At 34.7% G+C, this 18,683-nt stretch overlaps 1 protein-coding gene across 1 annotated transcript in view; it reads left to right on the forward strand.

Moving 5' to 3' along the window:
* Nucleotides 1-18,683, forward strand: part of DACH1 (dachshund family transcription factor 1) — a 427,798-nt gene that overhangs the window by 171,979 nt on the left and 237,136 nt on the right. Inside the window, exon 2 of the mRNA XM_059144718.1 lies at nt 13,313-13,428. Coding sequence (XP_059000701.1) covers nt 13,313-13,428 — 116 coding nt within the window. The remainder of the gene's footprint in view (nt 1-13,312; nt 13,429-18,683) is intronic.

Genomic DNA, 18,683 nt, shown 5'->3' on the forward strand with positions numbered 1-18,683 from the left:
AGTTTATGGTCTATTCAAGTTACTTCTTCTTCTCTCATCATTCTATTCATCTGTAAAATGGGCCCAAGGACAACATTTTTCTGATACCATTACTGTGAAGTTTAAATCATACAATGCCTATCAAAGTATATAGCATAATGGCAATCATATACTAAATTCAGTTATTATTAAATCTGATGATTTTTCATCTCTACCTTGACAATAACAGCTAACTTAATTTTCACTCAAATCTCATCACGAAAATCTACAAAATCGTGAGCCATCACATTTCACATACTATCACTTCCTAAGGATGAATGCTATAATTAGTTGATGCTTTGCCCTTTTTGAATGCCCACTCTTAGACCCTCAATATTTGTCTTGCCTTTTGCAGTATGTCCTTCAGTTACCAAGCTTTCCCACCCCTTTTAGTTGTATTAGTACCACAGAATTCACACAATTAATTGCCCTCTGTACTGGAAGGTCAGGAAGAGCTACAGAGAAAACAAGCCTTGGCTACTCTCTCAAAGGTCTTACACTATAACCAAAACTGTAAAGCACATAAGAAGCATACAAAATCTACAAAGATGTTCTAGAAATTCTGTACAAATGGAGCATCTACTGAGGCCATAACCTAGCCATCATTTCTCATTCTCCACTTACTCTTTGCCTTAGAGCCCATGATCATGCTGTTTGAAACCTTTAATGCCTTCTCACTTACCTCCATCAGTCAAAATCCACACATTTCAAGACCCACTGCAAATGCTAATTCCCTTTTAATAGTATTTGAAAATTTATCCTATTTTTTAATCACTTGAGACTTAGTATCCTAAGTAACTGTATATTCGACCAATAGGAAATTCCTTTTTGGAGAAAAGATTGTATTTTGTTGTCATTTTCTCTGTTATAGTTTCGAGGATGGGTCTTTGTACCCGGTGGTTACCAAACACATGTCTGTGGGCTATCATACTGTTGAAGAAAGGAGCACATTGGAATGTGTCACCAGATGGAAACTCATGGACTTTGAGAATCCTTTTTTCTGAGCATACATCTGAGGCAGAGTTCTAGATATCAGAAAGCCCTTCTAATCAGTAGATAAAGAAATCAAGTGAAATACAGTATTTTATCATTTGTTTTAAAAAATAAATGTAATAGCTGTTATCTTCCTAGAATTCTCTGTAAAATAATGCTGGCCACAATACTTAACCATAAAACAGTGTTTCCATTTGAGCCAAGGAATAAGATCTATACTTTTATTCATAGTAACACTATGTTTTAACACATCGTTGCCTGAGTTCTCATATTTATAGAATAGAAATATTTCTAACTTACCAAATTATTGAATTAAATGAAAGGATACACATGAGGTGCTCAGAAGAATTCCTGGTACATATAAATACGTCAGCTCTAAATGTAACCCCTTATCATTTTGTCTTTTTAAGTAACACCATTAAGGCAATACTTTTTTTAGCATTTTAGATTATGATTTAGGTATGGATAAATAAACGTGGAAATTCTGGAATTAACATAATGATTGGGATTTAAAGAACAGCCTCTGCACAGTACTCTAGGAAAAAAAGAAACTCCCCTGATAAAACAATGTCTATTCAAGCTTGAAAGGACAATTGTCGATGTCTTCTTCAACTCTGTGGTACAGGCAGTTTATATCATAATTTCTTATAATATTGAGCATTAGTATTAAAAGGCCATTCATTAAAGAAAACACTTTCATAAAGTATTAAATAGAATTCAATTAATGTAAATCATATTAATAGCAATGTTTGGTGCTTATGTAACATCTATGTCAGATAATGAATTAAGCATGTTATTAAATCTCTGCAGGCTGGAAACAGCATACCTTTGTCTGACTTAATATAATCCTTTCATTACTTCATAGACCTAGAATTCTCCTAGGAGTATTAAAAAGTTGTCAGGAGGTCTCTGAATTCTGGGGGTGGTATCTGAATTTCTGTGCTCCTCGACTGCATTTCTTGACAGCTCCCCATGCATTACACAGTGGAGGGGAATGGTGATTGTATTTTGTTTCCTAACAGGTTTCTCAAATAAATTAGTTATGTACATTTTCTTCAGCTGTAGCAAACAAATAACTTGTCAGTGGAAGGTGAAAACATGTATTTTAGGTTGAGCCAGCCATCTTCCCTCTGCATTCACAAGCAGGAAGACAAGATTTTTCTTAGTTCTGATTTCATAGAGTCTGTTTTTAACCTGCATTTGAAGCTACATCTCTAAGCACCAGTAGTTTAATCCAAACATAACTATTGCATCTACTTTTGTAATTTATCAGTGTAGAGGTTTACACCAAATGGCTTTTTTCTGTGAAGATTTACTTTACCAGAAATTTATGATTCTGATTGCTTTAGAACATCAAGACTGATGCACATTTACTATAGTTTCCCCCCCATCCTTATTGTTGTTGGTTAGTGATTATTTCTTTATAAAATATTTTTTATCTTGTATATTAAGAATATGTAGTAGGGGTGCCTGGCTGGCTTGGTCAGTAGAGCATGTAACTTTTGATCTTGAGGTTGCGAGTTCAAACCTTGCACTGAGCCTACAGTGTACTTAAAAAAACAAAATGTAGTAGCAAGTATGATCAAGATTGAGATAAGACTTATAGAAAAATGATAAAACTCAGTTAAATCATTAATGAGTCTCCTTGTTCTGGGTACAAACCCCTGTCAGAGTAAAATATTGAAAGGGGCATGGATTAATTACTGAGGTCAGATTTCATCCACACAATTGATTACATAACACCAACTTGTTTTTGAATACCCCTAAAATGAAACATTTACAACATACATACATCTAAAGTAGATAAATGAATCATAATGTCTTAAAGACATTTTACCAAAAATCAGTGCCTACCAACATGTCTAGCATATTTCTCAGGGTCAGAAGTATGGAGACAGTGTGGAGAAATGAATTATGATTTATGAAACTATTTGAAAAAGATTACATGCTAGACCGTGTGATACTTAGCATTTTAAGGAAGAAAAGATGAGCATGGAGTTGAGTAATTCAGGATTGCATTACAGAAGTGTGTGTTTGTGTCTGTGTGTAAGGAAGAGCTGTGCTTCTATGGACATTTTATTACTCAATCCTTCTCTCCTTCTTAAGTTGATTAACTCCTGTTTGCTGATATCTCTTCCTTCCAGAGGAACCCCTACTGTGATGTTCCTACAACACTCCCTTGGAACTTTTACTGCAGTATTTAACATGATTTATTGTAATTCTTTATACATCTATTTCCAAAAATAGACTGAGTTACTTGAACTCAGGGACAGTATCTTATTGGTATTTCCAGAACACATTAGAAGGTCATGCACATTAACATTTAATGTTTGTTGACTAAATGAACAAACAAATATCCTACAGAGGCAGATTGTGTGTTGCTCAGGGCTTGGCCTCTGGATCAGATTGCTTTGGTTCACAACCTGGCTCTATAACTTTTTTAAAAGACATTTTTTTAGAGCAGTTTTAGGTTTACAGCAGAATTGAGCAGAACATACAGAGATTTCCATATACCCTCTGCCTTCACACGGGCACAACCTTCTGCATTGTCAACATTTCCCCCACTGGAGAATTAATTCCCCCACAATTAATGAATCTACATTGACACATCGTAATAATTCAGTCCGTAGTTTACATTAGGGTCCATTCTTGGTATTGTATATTCCATGGGTTTGGACAAATGTATAATGATCCATATCCACATTTAATGTATCACGTATAGTATTTTCTCTGCCCTAAGAAACCTCCACACTTTGCCTATTTATCCTACCCCATCCCAACCCCACTCTACTATTATATGTGGGATATTGAGTATTGCATTTTGCTTTCTTGTGTTTCAATTTTAGTAAAATAAGGATAATAATAATAATAATACCTATCTCAAAGCTTTGTTACAAATATTAAGAGTTAGATCACATAGTGAACTTAGCCCAGTGCCTGCCTACCAGTTAGGTAATATAATACATCTGTGATTATTTTGTTATTTTATACACTATTCACAGTAAAATGAAAGCATTTGGGAAGAGGTCATTCAGAGTGTTGGAAATGGCTTCTCCTACAGAGGAGAGAGTTGAATATTACGTTGCCATTAGAGCAACTGGGAGTATTTTGGGGTCAAATTCAAGATAATCTATAAGAACAGATTATAGTCAACCAGAGCCACTGCACATTTAGGAACAGGTCATGGTATATTCCAGTGAAATAAAATACTTAATGCATCGCTATTGGTTCAAACAAAATCTAGCTAATAGAAATTATAAAGAAGATCTATTGAATTTGAAATTTAAATTGAAAAATTTTAAGAAATAAAGCTTTTTTGTGTGACTATGGAGCCTATAGTTTCTATTAAATATTAGTTTCGATACTGCCTATTTTAGTTGGAATATCTTTTAATATTAAATTTAAATTTCATAAAATATGGTTTTGAGGTATGACAGGAACTGTGAAAAAGAAGCCAATAAAGTATTAATTCTTCTTAAAATCTTAAGAAAGTCACGTACTATTGTTTCTAATTATTCTGGGATTTGTCTCTTAAGGGATCATAGTCATTCTTTGCAGATAATTATAAAAAAGATCTTTTGTGGTAGACCCATCTGTGCCTTAAAAGTCTTCTGAGAAGAAGAGAAAATTATAAGTTGATTAAAAGGTTAAAAGTATTTAGCCTTCTAGACAAACATGTTGCTAAATGACATTTGCAAATAATGTACTCCCTGGAAGAAATATCATGTATGTGGTTGTACAGTATATGTTACAGAAAGGTAAAAATAAATAATATTAACATTTATATTTTTAATTAAAACTTTAAGTTACATTAAACTGCTTTTTAATCCACAAAATATTAATACAATCTGAATGTATTTTTATGATGAATCACTACATTTACTTTTAAGGTGTCATTTATCATTGATGTAAGTAAATAATTCATATAATATGCCTTATAAAAGTTAATCTTAAAAAACATATTCCCTAAATTAAGAAATAAAAACTAGGGTTATTATATTAGCTCTGAGATTAATATAACTAAATACATTACATTAATTTTAAAGAATTTTTTAATGTGGCCCTTATGTATAGATTCTAAAATGGGGAAGAGGGGCTTGTAAACCTAAGGACTAGATTATCCCAAGTATATAACCTGTCCAACAGGGACTCTTTTAAGCATTTTGGCTGCCATTTATTAACTCAATATACAAATGCTTAAGAATATCTTAGTCATATTCTAATATGTTAGAACTCTCTTGGGGATAATTTCTTATTCAGTATTTAATAGCTCTAATGAAGGTGGAGACTCAGATATTTTGTGAGTGATCTGTGCAACAGGTTTTGTGTCAAATTTCTGATACTGTTTCAGGCCTGGATAGTGTGAATTTCAAAGTCAGAGGCAACAATAACTCTTCCTCACCAAAGTAGCTAATTCTAACTCCCAGTTATTTTTTGTTGGTGATGATTTCAGTTTATTCACGTTAACCTTCTGTTTTGAGTAATTATCAAGTCTTATATCAACTCTGAAATCATTCTGAATTCCTGCTTTTCTAGTCCTTAGGAAATAATTCACAAGTGACAATTGCCATGTGACATATGACGCAGCATGGCTTGGTAATATAGAGGCATGAGGGATTTCCATGATTTAAATATCAGCATACTGTGAGGAAGAACATATTCCACTAGGGCACAAGTCTCTAAACAACCTCACTGGAAATAACTGTTTTTCATGACAAAGTTTCATGATTGCCTATTTTAACACATTCTTAGAGATTTATAATACATATCAGCATAGTGAAAACTCTGAGAAATTGTCCCACAAAACAAAAATATTAAAAGCTTAGGGAATTTCTGAAGTGCTTCCACAACACACATGCCCATTGAATAGGATTAACTAAGCATATCCCAAATTCATTTGAGCACAGAGCATTTTTTAAAAATTAATTTATATTCTTTTTCAAAGGAAATTTTATTTTGTGTTTGTATATGTATTTGTTTAGTTATATCCAGAATTTTCTTCTGTCTTAGTCTTGCTCAGGTTGCCATAACAAAATAGCATAGCCTGGGTGACTTGAAAAACAGAAAATTATTTTCTCATAGATCTGGAGGGGCAGTCTGAGATTAGGGTACTAGCATGGTCAGTTTTTTGGGGGGTGGCTCTCTTTACTGGTTGTAGATGGCCTTCTTTCCTACTGTGTCCTCAAGTAGCTGAGAGAGAGAGCAAACAAGCATTCTGGTGTCTCTAATTACAAGGCCCGAATCTCATCCTGAGGTCCTCACTGATACATCCTCATCTAAGCATAATTACCTCCTAAAGGTCCCATCTCCAAATGCCATCACATTAGGGTTAGGGTATGCACTTGGATGTGGAGGGAAGCACAGTTCAGTTTATAATACTTGACCTATAAAGAGATGAAGGACTCTTGGGTGCTTTGGGCTCGTGAGCAGTGATCTGAGGGTGCTCCTCAAGTGTCAGCTGGTGATATTTTCAGTGTCTGCTCTGTGGAACTTGGTATTTTGGTGACTATGGAAAATCATCTCTGTGATGAGTTAGTTCTTAATCAATTTGTACTGAGAAATACACATTGCTGGGGAAACACACCTATACAGAAAACACAGAAAGTCCAAACCGATGAGAGAAATGAGATTGAGTAAGTGCTCACATTTGCCATCATTGCAAAAAAAGTAATGTATCCTTCAAACTTTTGCTGTCTATAGCAAAAACAAAACAAAACAAAACAAAACAAAAAACTCCATGCAAAGAGAAAATACGGTGACCATAGACTTTCTGGATTATTCATATTGTTGTCTTTCAGAAAGCTGAAAAAAAGTTCAGCTAGCAACTTAACAAGCTCTTTCTAAAGGAGAAGTACCTGTTTGTAAACTGAGGATTGTGAATCCTCTGCTTCTTTTAGTGAAATGTATACACATGTTAATCTTCAGAGGTTCTTTGCACTTTCTATTTTGATGGATTGATTTTATGAGGTTGATTTAATCTGAAAGAGATCAATGTTTATTTTTACTTTACATATTTTAGATTAATTTTATAGTTCTCACAAGAGTAATATTTTTATGTACAATTATCTAATTTTTATTACATGTTTTAGAACTGAATGACAGAATAAAGATCAAGAGGATAAATTGTATCTAGGTACCTTCCTTTGCTCGCTTTGGCAGCACATATATGGTATCTAGTTTCTGCTATGTGTAGAGGTAAATCTCAGGCACTGATCAAGTTTAGCCAGGATCATAGTTTGTCCACAATGAATTATCTAAAAAATATGGCCAGTCATTCAAATGTTAAATGAATGTGAAACAGTTTGTTTTTATATTTTAAATTAAGATATGCTTTTGACAGATTATCTGTAATCTCCAGATATAGAAAAAATATGTATTACTTTAACCAGCAATTATCCCTTCTAATATTTTATTTTATTTTATTTTATTTTATTTTATTTTATTTTATTTGTCAGAGATCACAGATAGGCAGAGAGGCAGGCAGAGAGAGAGAGAAAGAGAGGAGGAGGAAGCAGGCTCCCTGCTGAGCAGAGAGCCCGATGTGGGGCTCCATCCCAGGACCCTGGGATCATGACCTGAGCAGAAGGCAGAGGCTTTAACCCACTGAGCCACTCAGGTGCCTCCCCTTCTAATATTTTAGTATGTTTCTTTCCAGTCTTTTTTCTATATATGTTCATTGCTTTTTTTACTTAATTTCCCTCTCCCTCTTGTGCTCCAGTATATATATATCTGCAGGTTTTATCTTGCTTTTTTCATTCCACTTAGGGCATAAGCATTTTCTCATAATCTCTTTAAAAACATCACTCTTCATGACTTCAAAATGTTCAAGTGGATATGTAAATCTTAAGGAAATTGTACCTTTCCTTTTAGAAATATGAATATGTGTTTGTGTGTGTGTGTGTACGTGTATCATATATTTGACTATATGTTTAGTCATTGTTCTCATGTATTTTCACTTGGCTTTGTTGAAGTAGTTTACTGGAAAAAAATTTGCAGACTGTAAACACGCAATTGGAATTTTCCTGGGGAGAAGGCAAATGAACTCTTGTCAATTCATGGAGCAAGCGACTTTCACCTGTAAATTCTTGTTTGTATTCCAAGACTAGAATCAATGCTCACTTGCTGCCGTGTATTTCAGTGCTATAATCCCACAGGCGATTTCATTTTGTCTTCCTCCCCAAAGAAGGGAGCGTTTCTTTATTCTTGCAATGCTAGTGTCTAGCCCATTGCTTGTCCTACAGTACCTCCTTTCTCTCAGATAGATGGATGAATGAATTGAATATTTGAATGGAACGCTGCTTTAAGCTGGTAGGATTTGGAACCAAAATTTCTGCTAGGCAGCTACTTTTGCATTTCCTAATTAATAACTTATCACAGTCTCTCTGGATTTTACATGTTTCTCTGTTCCAACTCTCAGAAAGGAAATCAAACTTAATTTCTCAAAAACTACTGAAAAGATTAGCAGAAGATGATGTCTATGGAGAAGACTGGGCAATTGCAGACTCTGTGATGTACCCTCCCTTTAACATTTTAAATGCCTCCACTCTTTGGATGCACTTAGCTGCTTATTAAGTCATATCACTTTAGTTTTCTTTTGTTAAGTTGGATTTTTTACTTCACCCTGAATAAGTATGATAAAGGACCAGGAAGAGTTGGTAAACATTATACAGTTGTGGGAGAGAGACAGAAATTAGCATGAGACTGATTTAATGGAGTGAACTAAGGAGAGACATCTGCCCAGGGATCCGTTAGGAAAAGAAAGATTTTTTATTCAAGAGCTGTGGGAGAGAGCATGCCTGGGTGGATTCCTAAGTAAGTGAGATATTAAGTGTGGATTTGGACATCTCTAAGCCATTGCTCTTCTCTTATAATGCAGATGGTTGAAAATACTAAAGACTGCACCATGGCTCATGTGTAAAGCTGGCAAAAACAATTACCAAAGTCATAAATTTGATTTCATTCAAGCTGTTAAGGGTAATAATTTATTTAAGTGAGGTCTTCTGCTTTGATTAGAACTAGGAAAGTTCAGCTGTTCTAATCCTCTGGGGTAGAGCCGGGTGTTACTGTTATAGATAAGGAGGCTTGAAGGTGGCTACTACTGAGGCTGTTGATCCTTCCAACAGGAAATGCTTTTGCTAATTGTTTCATTTCCTCTTTTCAGTTAAGTGTTTATTTTTCTTTCCAAGAGTAACTTCTTTCTTACAAAGTAAACAGGTCCACTTAAAAAAAAAATCCTAATTTAATCGGATGTTTTCAAAGAAGTTACAGCTAACCTATGGCTTGATCAAAGCCACCCTTTTCTAGTAAATTAGTAGAGCCAGAATTTGAAGATAGAGTTATCAAGGCAGTATCTGTGTGGCCAGAAGGTCACAGTACCATACTGGTTCTGAGAATTTGCCTAAAGTTCTGTGGAAAGTAATTTAAATATTCAAGTATGTTACACTTCAGTTCTCTTCCGTAGAGACAAACCCTCTGGCAGTTAGGGACTAAGACTGCTTACCAAACCCATCAATAAGAGGACCTAACCCAACTGTTGGTGAAGGAAAGTCTCCTTAATAAATAAACCCTGTAACTTCCCCTCCTCCAGGAAGTCACGTATAACTCGAAGGAGAGGTTCTAGTGGTCTTATTCTTGAAAATTCTTATTCAAGGGTAAGTGACTTGACCATCCTTCCAAATCTTTTCTTCCAGTCCACTCCATTCTTTGAGTATGTATCTGAAAAATGTGCTCCCTTCTAATTGTAAAGTAATCCTCAGTAGGGTGTTCATTGATGGCTTTAGGGTGTAACCACCACCAGGGGTATTTGCATTTTAATGGAAGGCTTTAAAAGATCTAAGGCTTCAAGACTGAAAGCAGTAAATCTCTACTGGTGAAATTGGAGGCAGTGTGATAGATTGGGTAGGAGATATCTGGGGTGAAAGGAACCCACTGGGTCTATTCTAATCACAGCGGGATCTAAAGTGTTCCTACTTAGTGGCCTTACTTCCACTTCCAGAGGGAGGGCAGTGGGGACAGCTCCTGTGGCCTGAATAATAAAGTACTTTTCAACAGTTTCATTTTCTTTAAAAGCAAAACAAATTAAAAGGCTAAAACTTTAAAATGTTAGTTTCCCTTTTCTTTCCCATTTTCCCCAAAGCATCTTGCTTGAGATCTCTCAATATCTCTTTTTTTCCTGGACCTCTGATGTAATTTAGGATTATACTGAGACTTAAAATTCCCAACTTTTGTCAGGCCTTACTTTGAGACCACTGGAATGGATGAGGTAGAATACTTGACGAATTTTGGGGAAAGGACTTCCTAAATTGGATTAAAACTTATTTAAAGACATACAGTGGGGAAAAAAGAAAAAAAGAAAGGAAAAAAAAAAGAAAAGAAAGGAAAAAAAAGAAATGATTAGTAATCCGGGCACTGAGTTAAGTTTTTAGGACACAGAGATATATTTTATACACTTATGCCATGTATGCTGGAGAGTAAAACAAATGCACAGATTACTACGATCAGTGCAGAGAGAGCTATGATAGAATTGTTCACCGTAGGTTATCATGGTGCATATAAAGCATACTAACTAGAAGTGGTTAGTAAGTAGGATCGTAAAAGTTTAGCCAAGTTTAGCCAGGTGAGATGGGGATGACGGTGAGTTCGTGTAGAAAAGGCCTTGGGGACAAGGGAAGCAGCATCTATAAAGGTGGTATAAATGGGTGACCAAAGCAACTTGTGACACTCTGCACTTGGGGTAGCAGGGGGCACACGAATGTAAGAATAAAATGGTGCAATTGGAAAAGTAGGCACGGGCTAAGCATTGGAAGCCTTTGCAGCCATGGTAAGGAGTGTAAATCTTACGGAGAACTACTGATATGTTTATGCAAATGGAAAACATGATCAAATTAGCATTTTAGGAAAAATCCTCTTGAGATCAGTGTGGAGAGTTGTCCCGACTCTGGACTCTAGGCTTTATAGGCTACATATGGACTCCGCAGGCATGGAGGTAGATCTTAGGAGAGTTCAGAAGACTGTAATAGTAGATCAAGTAAGAAATGAGGGATTGACCTAGAAGATAGAAGCAGGGTTAGAGAAAGGAGAATGGATCAGAGAGACATCTTCATTGAGATGATATTTGAGTGTACAAGGTTGGCAGGGGAGACACAGCTGAGTCCTGGATTTTTGGCTTAGTCAGTTAGGTTCCATTTTGCTGAACCAGGGAAAGAGAGATAGGTTTTAATGGGGGAAGATGCTGAGTCCAGATTTGGACAAGCTGAGTCTTAGATTATCAAAGAACATCTAAGCAGAGATTTCCGGTAGACAGGCATTAATCTGTCTGAATCCCAGGAGGAAGACCTAGATTGTAGATACACATTTAGCCATTATTCCTCAGCATCTCAGGGATGTCAGTAGCAGGATTACTCAGGAAGAATGACGATTATCAGAGGGCTGTTGATTAACCCTAGGCAAGTAACCAAAGTTAAAGAAACAGCTGAAGATAAAGAATGATAATAACAGATAAGAATAAGTAGCCAGACAGTTATTACACTATGCGGGAGAAAGTCCTTATGGAATAGCAAAACAAACTCACAGTCTCCTTGCTTTTGGTTCAAAGCCCTTCAGGATTCTGACCCAGGCAGTAAATTTGGTATTATCCATCTTTGTTCCTCCTCTTCCTTGACTTCTTTTAGCTCATTGGAGATAACCCTGCACATTCATACATTGTCATGTTTCCATTCATCTCTCATATTCTCACTGGAGCGCACTTTTCTTCCATTCTTTTCCTCTCCATAGCTGCCTAACTCTTCCTGCAGAATTCTCTTCTAATGCTTCTACTGCCATGAAATCTTATCTTGCTTTCCTCTACATGGAAGTATCATCATCTAGCCTAACCTCCAATTAGTATTCAGCTTGTGACTTTCTTATGACACTTAGCACATTCTGGTGTATGCCATAGTTATTTATGCACCAGATTGTCCCCCTTAGGCATAAGCATAAACTCCTGAAAGCTAAAGAACCCATTCTCCCAAATTAATCACAGTGGACACCGTGATTGAAATCACAGCGCACTGCTTTGAAACAACAAGTGCTTAATAATTGTTTGTTAAATGATCACATATATTACTTACACTAAATAATAAAGGCAAGATCTTTGACTCTTCTGATGAGGCAAAGGATCTCAGTTGAGGCTAACATGAAAATGTGAACTTAGGAAGGCTCTTTCCGGTGGTTCTGAGATGTCTAGGCACATACTGGCCATATGATGGAAAAGCATTTCATAAAAGCATATTCATGATACAGGCACAGAAAGGAGAAACATAATGCTAAGGGTGTTTGTTTCAAGAATTGCTAACATTGTATTCTTCATGTTGTTCTTATGCAAAAATAGCAAACCCTTACCTCCTTTTCACCTTGTGCTTTGTGCTTTTAAAATTTTAAAAGTTAATTTCATGCAATAAGTATATAAAGGACAAGTACCACTAAAACACAAACACGATGTATTTTTATGTATCCTAAAGGCAGATATAAGATGTTACACTGGCAGTTTCTCAGCGATGTCCTGCAAATAATCCTAAGCCTTTCCAATTTATTTTAGCGTATTAAAAGTAAAGCAACCTAGTGGGGCTGTTCATTTAAATAAAATAGGGTTAAATGATAACTTGACTTATCTTTTAAATGACAAAAAATAAAGAAATTGCAAGACCTTTTCACACATTAGATATGTATTGTCATTTATCATCAAGATATCAGGCTAGCAGTGCGAAGTAATAAAACATATCATCGAAAAATGTGCTATAGGTCTGAATCACTCTTTCATTCCACCTCCCAGCTAACTGTAGTATTAAATCAAACAAGCAGAACATTTCCTTAGGCAGCCATTGCCTTTTAATTTCCTGAAGAACCTTAAAATATCATTCATTACAAGTACTACACATATTTGGTTTTTAAAAGTCTCATAAATCAATAGCAGGCTGACTGTAATAATTATTACAAGTTAGTGCATAATTTTCGTGCTGAAGGCTGCATGCAGAACTTTAGCATATGCAAACGAGGCAATTCAAACTGTGTATAGATATTAATATGAAGAAGCAGGTAACGAGGTGCAGGCTATGAATTATGCATCAAGAGTGGCTGATCTTCAATGAGGAAAATGAATTCAGCATGTAATCTAATTAGTGATGGAAGTCTATTACATCTAACTGCAAAAGCAACCGTCCTTGAAACAAATTTATTTACAGTCCATGTTACCACTTGAAACAACTTTGAAATGATGTGTAAGACAACAGCTTAATTGTAAAAATTTTTTGTTTGTTTGTTTCAGTTCTAGACCTGGAAGGCCTCCTAAGAGGACTCAAAGTGTCACCTCTCCAGAGAACTCTCATATCATGCCACATTCTGTCCCTGGCCTCATGTCTCCTGGGATAATCCCACCAACAGGTAAGAATACTACCCATTTATGACAAAAACATTAAAAGTCAGCCGATGCCATAGTTCTTATATGTGTGTATGTATGTTTACATAGGTATTTATACTCATCAATTGTGTTTTGTACACACTAATATTGTGTTGTTGATGAGAATTTCTTGCAAATTTGCATTGTGGTTATCATCATTTCTTTATTTAAAATAAAGTGAAAGAAGCTAAATTGAACACCGTGCTAGGAGTGATTCTACTTAATCCTCTCACTAATTTCAAACAACAAATTATTATCCATATTTTCCTGGTAAGTAGTCAAGTGACTCTCCCAAGGTCAATTAGCTTATAACTGTTAGTGGTTATTCAAACCCAGGTCTCTGGGTTCTAAATTTACGTTTTCATTCAGAAGAATTCTGAAAAAAATTGAAACGCATCCAAACAAGACTAATTATGTCAATAAAATATCTATTTTTTCAAACTATAGTGTGAATACATTTCCATTAGAAACCTCTGAAAGATGTTCATTTCCAGAATTTTAAAAACATTCAAGAAAAGAAAAAATAGTCCTGATTGCATAAGTTCCACACCATCAATAACTTTAATAATGCACTAGATATGAAAATAACTCATTTGGTTCTACCACTTGGATGTGTTCATTGAGGCTTTAATTTACTTACACATGTTTGCCCACTTTCCGTGTTTCATCCAGACCAATGAGCAAATTAAAATAATAATTGTCATGATTTCACTTGTATTCATTCTTACCATCACAGGAGTTTATTGGGGAGATATATGTATAAACACAATAGCCATTAACACAAACTAATACAGAAGGATAAGCTGGCAAGATGGGGAGAGAGTCTTCCTCTTTTCTCTGAATTCCCATATCAGTGTTTTCTTTTTATTTTGTTACATTTCTCTTTCTCTATGCTATGATACTATCATGGATAACCTGATTTCATAGTTCATATTTGGTAGAGAGCTCTTTGAAAGTATGACAATTTTAATTCACCTTTATTTTTGTGAGAACATCTGAATGGTTCTTTCACCTTTGTGGACCTTTATCAAACATCTGTTGAGCTGAATTTGAAACTATTTCTTCATTTTACATATTTAATTTTTTTCAGTAAGGTACCATGGTATATACTTAGCAGCAAATTATTTTAAGTGCCACGGAGTGTTGTATTTTTATGCTAATTTTGCAGATGAAAAATTGAGACATAGATAAATGAAATCAATAGTTGAAAATGACCCAGTTACAGAATGAGTATCATCATTTCCATGTGTTTAATTAGTCATGTTCCTCAAGTGATTGAATCCTACTGGCTAAAATTCTAATTCCAAATTTGAGATTCAGAAAAGAAATTGACAGTGCTTTGTTAAATTTAACTGGTATTATTTAAGTAGATAAAACTTCCTGATCTGAAAATTTGGCGATTTTTTTGGTACCACATAGGCTAGATGTAACTAAAATCTTAACTGTTCATGTTTTATGCTTGAAAGACTCAGGTGTGCTAGAAGAAAAAATTGTTGACTTAATTAAGTTCTCAGTGAACTGTGTTATGGGGATTAAAAAATCATTTTAATAGTCATATTCTGTATTTGAAAAGTTTGTGTTGCAGGTATCTTATGGGTGAAAAGTATTTTAGATTTTATTCATATTAAGATAGGGAAGATCTGGTTCCAAATTGTCTGCCAACATTTAATATTTCAAGGGGAAGACAATAAATAGTTCATTACAAAAGTAATGAGGAAATAAGATGATTTTATCACAGTCTAAGTATAGCAATACCTCACATAGTTAACACCAAAAAGTAACCTCGGGGTAAGAAAATTTCTAAACAACTGATAATCATATGCCCAAACTGAAAATCAAAATATTAGTTATTTTCAATAGACCCCTTTCTGAAATATATTACATACTTCGCTGGCTTGGTGAACAGAGACACCAAAGATAATTTAAACTTGACTCATTATTAGGCACATTTATTTTTTAATTTTTAAAAATTTTTAAAAGATTTTATTTATTTATTTCACAGGCAGAGATAACAAGTAGGCAGAGAGGCAGGCAGAGAGAGAGGGGGAAGCAGTCTCCCAGCTGAGCAGAGAACCCGATGTGGGGCTTGATCCCAGGACCCTGGGATCATGACCTGAGCTGAAGGCAGAGGCCTTAACCCACTGAGCCACCAGGCGCCCCAGGAACATTTATTTTTGAAGTAGGATCAATTTTATGTATTTCAATTGCTGTCCTGTTCTCATATTTTTGTTTGTTTACTTTTGTTCTTCCTCGTATATTGTGAACCCAGAAACCAGAATTTCTTTTAAGCTTATTAAGCATTATATTGATACAGACCCTAAAGAGTCATGTTCTAGAAAAAGATGAGGAAATAGAGGCTCAATCATGAGAGCAAAATGGGTTGAAAAGTAGGTTTTGAACAGTTCAGTGCTCTCTAGAGCCCAGCGAATGACTTTAAGACATGGGGAACATGACTTTACTTATTACTATTTCACTTACTTTCTTTTTTATTTGTTCCAAGTTTTTAATTTAAATTTTAGTTGGTTTACATATAGTGTAATACTAGTTTCGGGAGTAGAATTTGTGTCAACACGGACATATAACAGCCAGTGCCCATCACAAGTGCCCCCTTTAATACCCGTGATGCCTGTAGCCCTCCTCCCATCCACCGCCCCCTCAGCAACCCTCAGTTTGTTCTCTATGGTTAAAAGTCTCTTATGGTCTGTGAAGTGTGTAAACCTGGTGATTCACAGACCTGTACCCCTGGGGATAAAAATATATGTTTATAAAAAATAAAAAATTAATTAAAAAAAAAGAGTCTCTTATGGTTTGACTCCTTCCCTCTCTCTCTCTCTTGCTCTCTTTTCTTCCTTTCTCCTGTGTTCATCTGTTTTGTTTCTTAAATTCGATGTATATTTCACTTACTTTCAACTTTCAGAGATTGTCCATAGATTTGTACCTGCCAGGAATTTGACTGTTACATATGAATGCTGTTATCTTAATATATTGTGTGATTGCTCTTTCTGCATAGAATTTTTCTAGATGGAGAAGTTTAGAATTTAGTTGAACACAGACTAATACCTCCATCCCTTGGACTGTTTACTCACTTGAAACATTAACTGAAAATCTAATGGTCTAAAAGAAATCTTACAGTTCTTAAAAGAGTGTAACGCTTTTCTTCCAAGGAAAATTTAGTGTATTCAGGGAACATAATCCACTATGAATGTATAGAATTTTATTTCCCAGGACTTTTTTTTTTTACTTGCTACTTTCTTTTCTATATTTGTGACTTTAAACACACACACACGTATACACATACACACACATTTTTTTTTTCTTCCTAAGATGGGGAATGTGAAGTGTGTTAGTTATTTTTTTAAACATGATGAAGAAGTTACATATCAGTTTTGCTGGTATTAAGCAAACTAGTTTGATGATGTTTCTACCATGGTTTTAACCTGTGGCTTTGGAATTTTAAAAATTTATTTCCAAGAGTCTATAGTTAGATCGGTATCTTTAAGAAGCTTGGAAATCATGTTTCTAAAACTAGTGAAACAAACAAACAAGCATTTAAGCCTCAAGAAAACAAAGAAAGAAAAGAAACAACTCCTGCCCTTAAAATCTCAAATCCTTTCTAAGATTTAAACTGAAACTTGTGAAGATTGACCCGTACTTTTGGACTCCCAGTCTTACCATTTGAAATGTATAAACAATGCAAATCTACCTTTGACATTGCCAAAATTGGTCCTGTGAAAAGGAAATTTATTAATTTTGACAAATTTATAAAACTCTTTCAATTTATTCTTAATCATCATGTTTTCTTTTCAACAATTGAACATTGGAATTAAATGATGATCTTTCCTGCAGGCATCTGTTTTCTTAGGAAAACAACAACAACAACAAAAGACTATCTTTATGTTGTTGTTGTTTTTTAAAGTATATTCCCAGCCCTAATATTATGTACTTAGGTATCTATAATTAAAAGAAAAACTTTAAGATTGCCTATCAAGATTTTATTTGTTATTTTGGCTGCTTGAGTGGGCTTGTGTGTAACCTTAGAAGGGGGCGTGGGCAGATGGTGATAATTTCCAAAATTTATGGTTGTCACAGGATGCCATGGCAACGAAAAGTGGAAGTTAATGAAAGAAAGAAGGCTCTTTGTAGAGTCTCACAACGCAATGCCTCCTGTAGTGCTCTCTACATTTATTTGGACTGAGTACATGTCATAAATCATTTTTGATAACAAATACCAGTTTGGAATAAATTTATCCTAGCAACAGACTTCCAATAACATTCATACTTTTTATAGAATTATGTGTATTTTACAATTAAGGAAAGAGTTATTTAGGAATTCTAAACATTCCCCTCTTGTGCCAGGAATGCAATTTGGCTAGTGTATTTGGCCAACTTCCTGTTTTTATCTTTAGGGCAGAATGCAAACTACTTTTGAAATACAATATTATGTAAGTATTAAGAAGTAGCTTGGTGAGTCCCAAATATCTACATTTGACTTAAGAAAAAATAATTTAAATTTATGCAAATTGATGAACAATTTATAGTTTTGACTCTTGAACATATCTTTTTTCTCACTGTGACCTTGTAGGCATATAACCAATATGCATTCAAGCTAAAGAAAGCAATTGTAAATACACATGCATTATGCTTAAAAGGGTAAGAACTTCTAAGCACAAGTTATCATTTTGGGAGAAATACTAGACCAGGACAGTGTTAATCCAGAGTTAATCCCACTGAAACATTTTTCTTAAAGAACAAAAAGTTGATAGGAAAATATCCTTATGTGTATTTATAATTCAAAGGAGTATATTCAAAGTTTATATATTTTTATTTTTCTGGCTAAATGCTACTAAACTAGCTGGCAACAACATTTGAACTACCACTTTTTGAGATATCAGCATTTGTAACATTTTAAATGAATTAAACATTTCCACTTCTGGGGAGAAAACTCATAGTGTGGACATGTGCCTTGTATGTTGAGAAGTTTATTAAAACAGATGCATTGTATTCTTTGGGAGACTCACAAGTAAGGATAACTGAAAAATGCACAAGTGAAATAGCCACGAGTGGATTGATTGTCTGCACTAATAAATTAAACATAACGATTTACAGAATGCTTTACTCAAAGAGTAAATATGATATAAACAATTTAAACCATTAATGTTATGTAGTGTGAGTACACATGCATTTTCATACATCTCTATGTGGGCAACATTTGTGAAGTTTAATCACTAGACATTTTGAG

Source organism: Mustela lutreola, chromosome 13 (assembly GCF_030435805.1).
Source record: "Mustela lutreola isolate mMusLut2 chromosome 13, mMusLut2.pri, whole genome shotgun sequence".
In the NCBI taxonomy this organism is placed as follows: Eukaryota; Metazoa; Chordata; class Mammalia; order Carnivora; family Mustelidae; genus Mustela; species Mustela lutreola.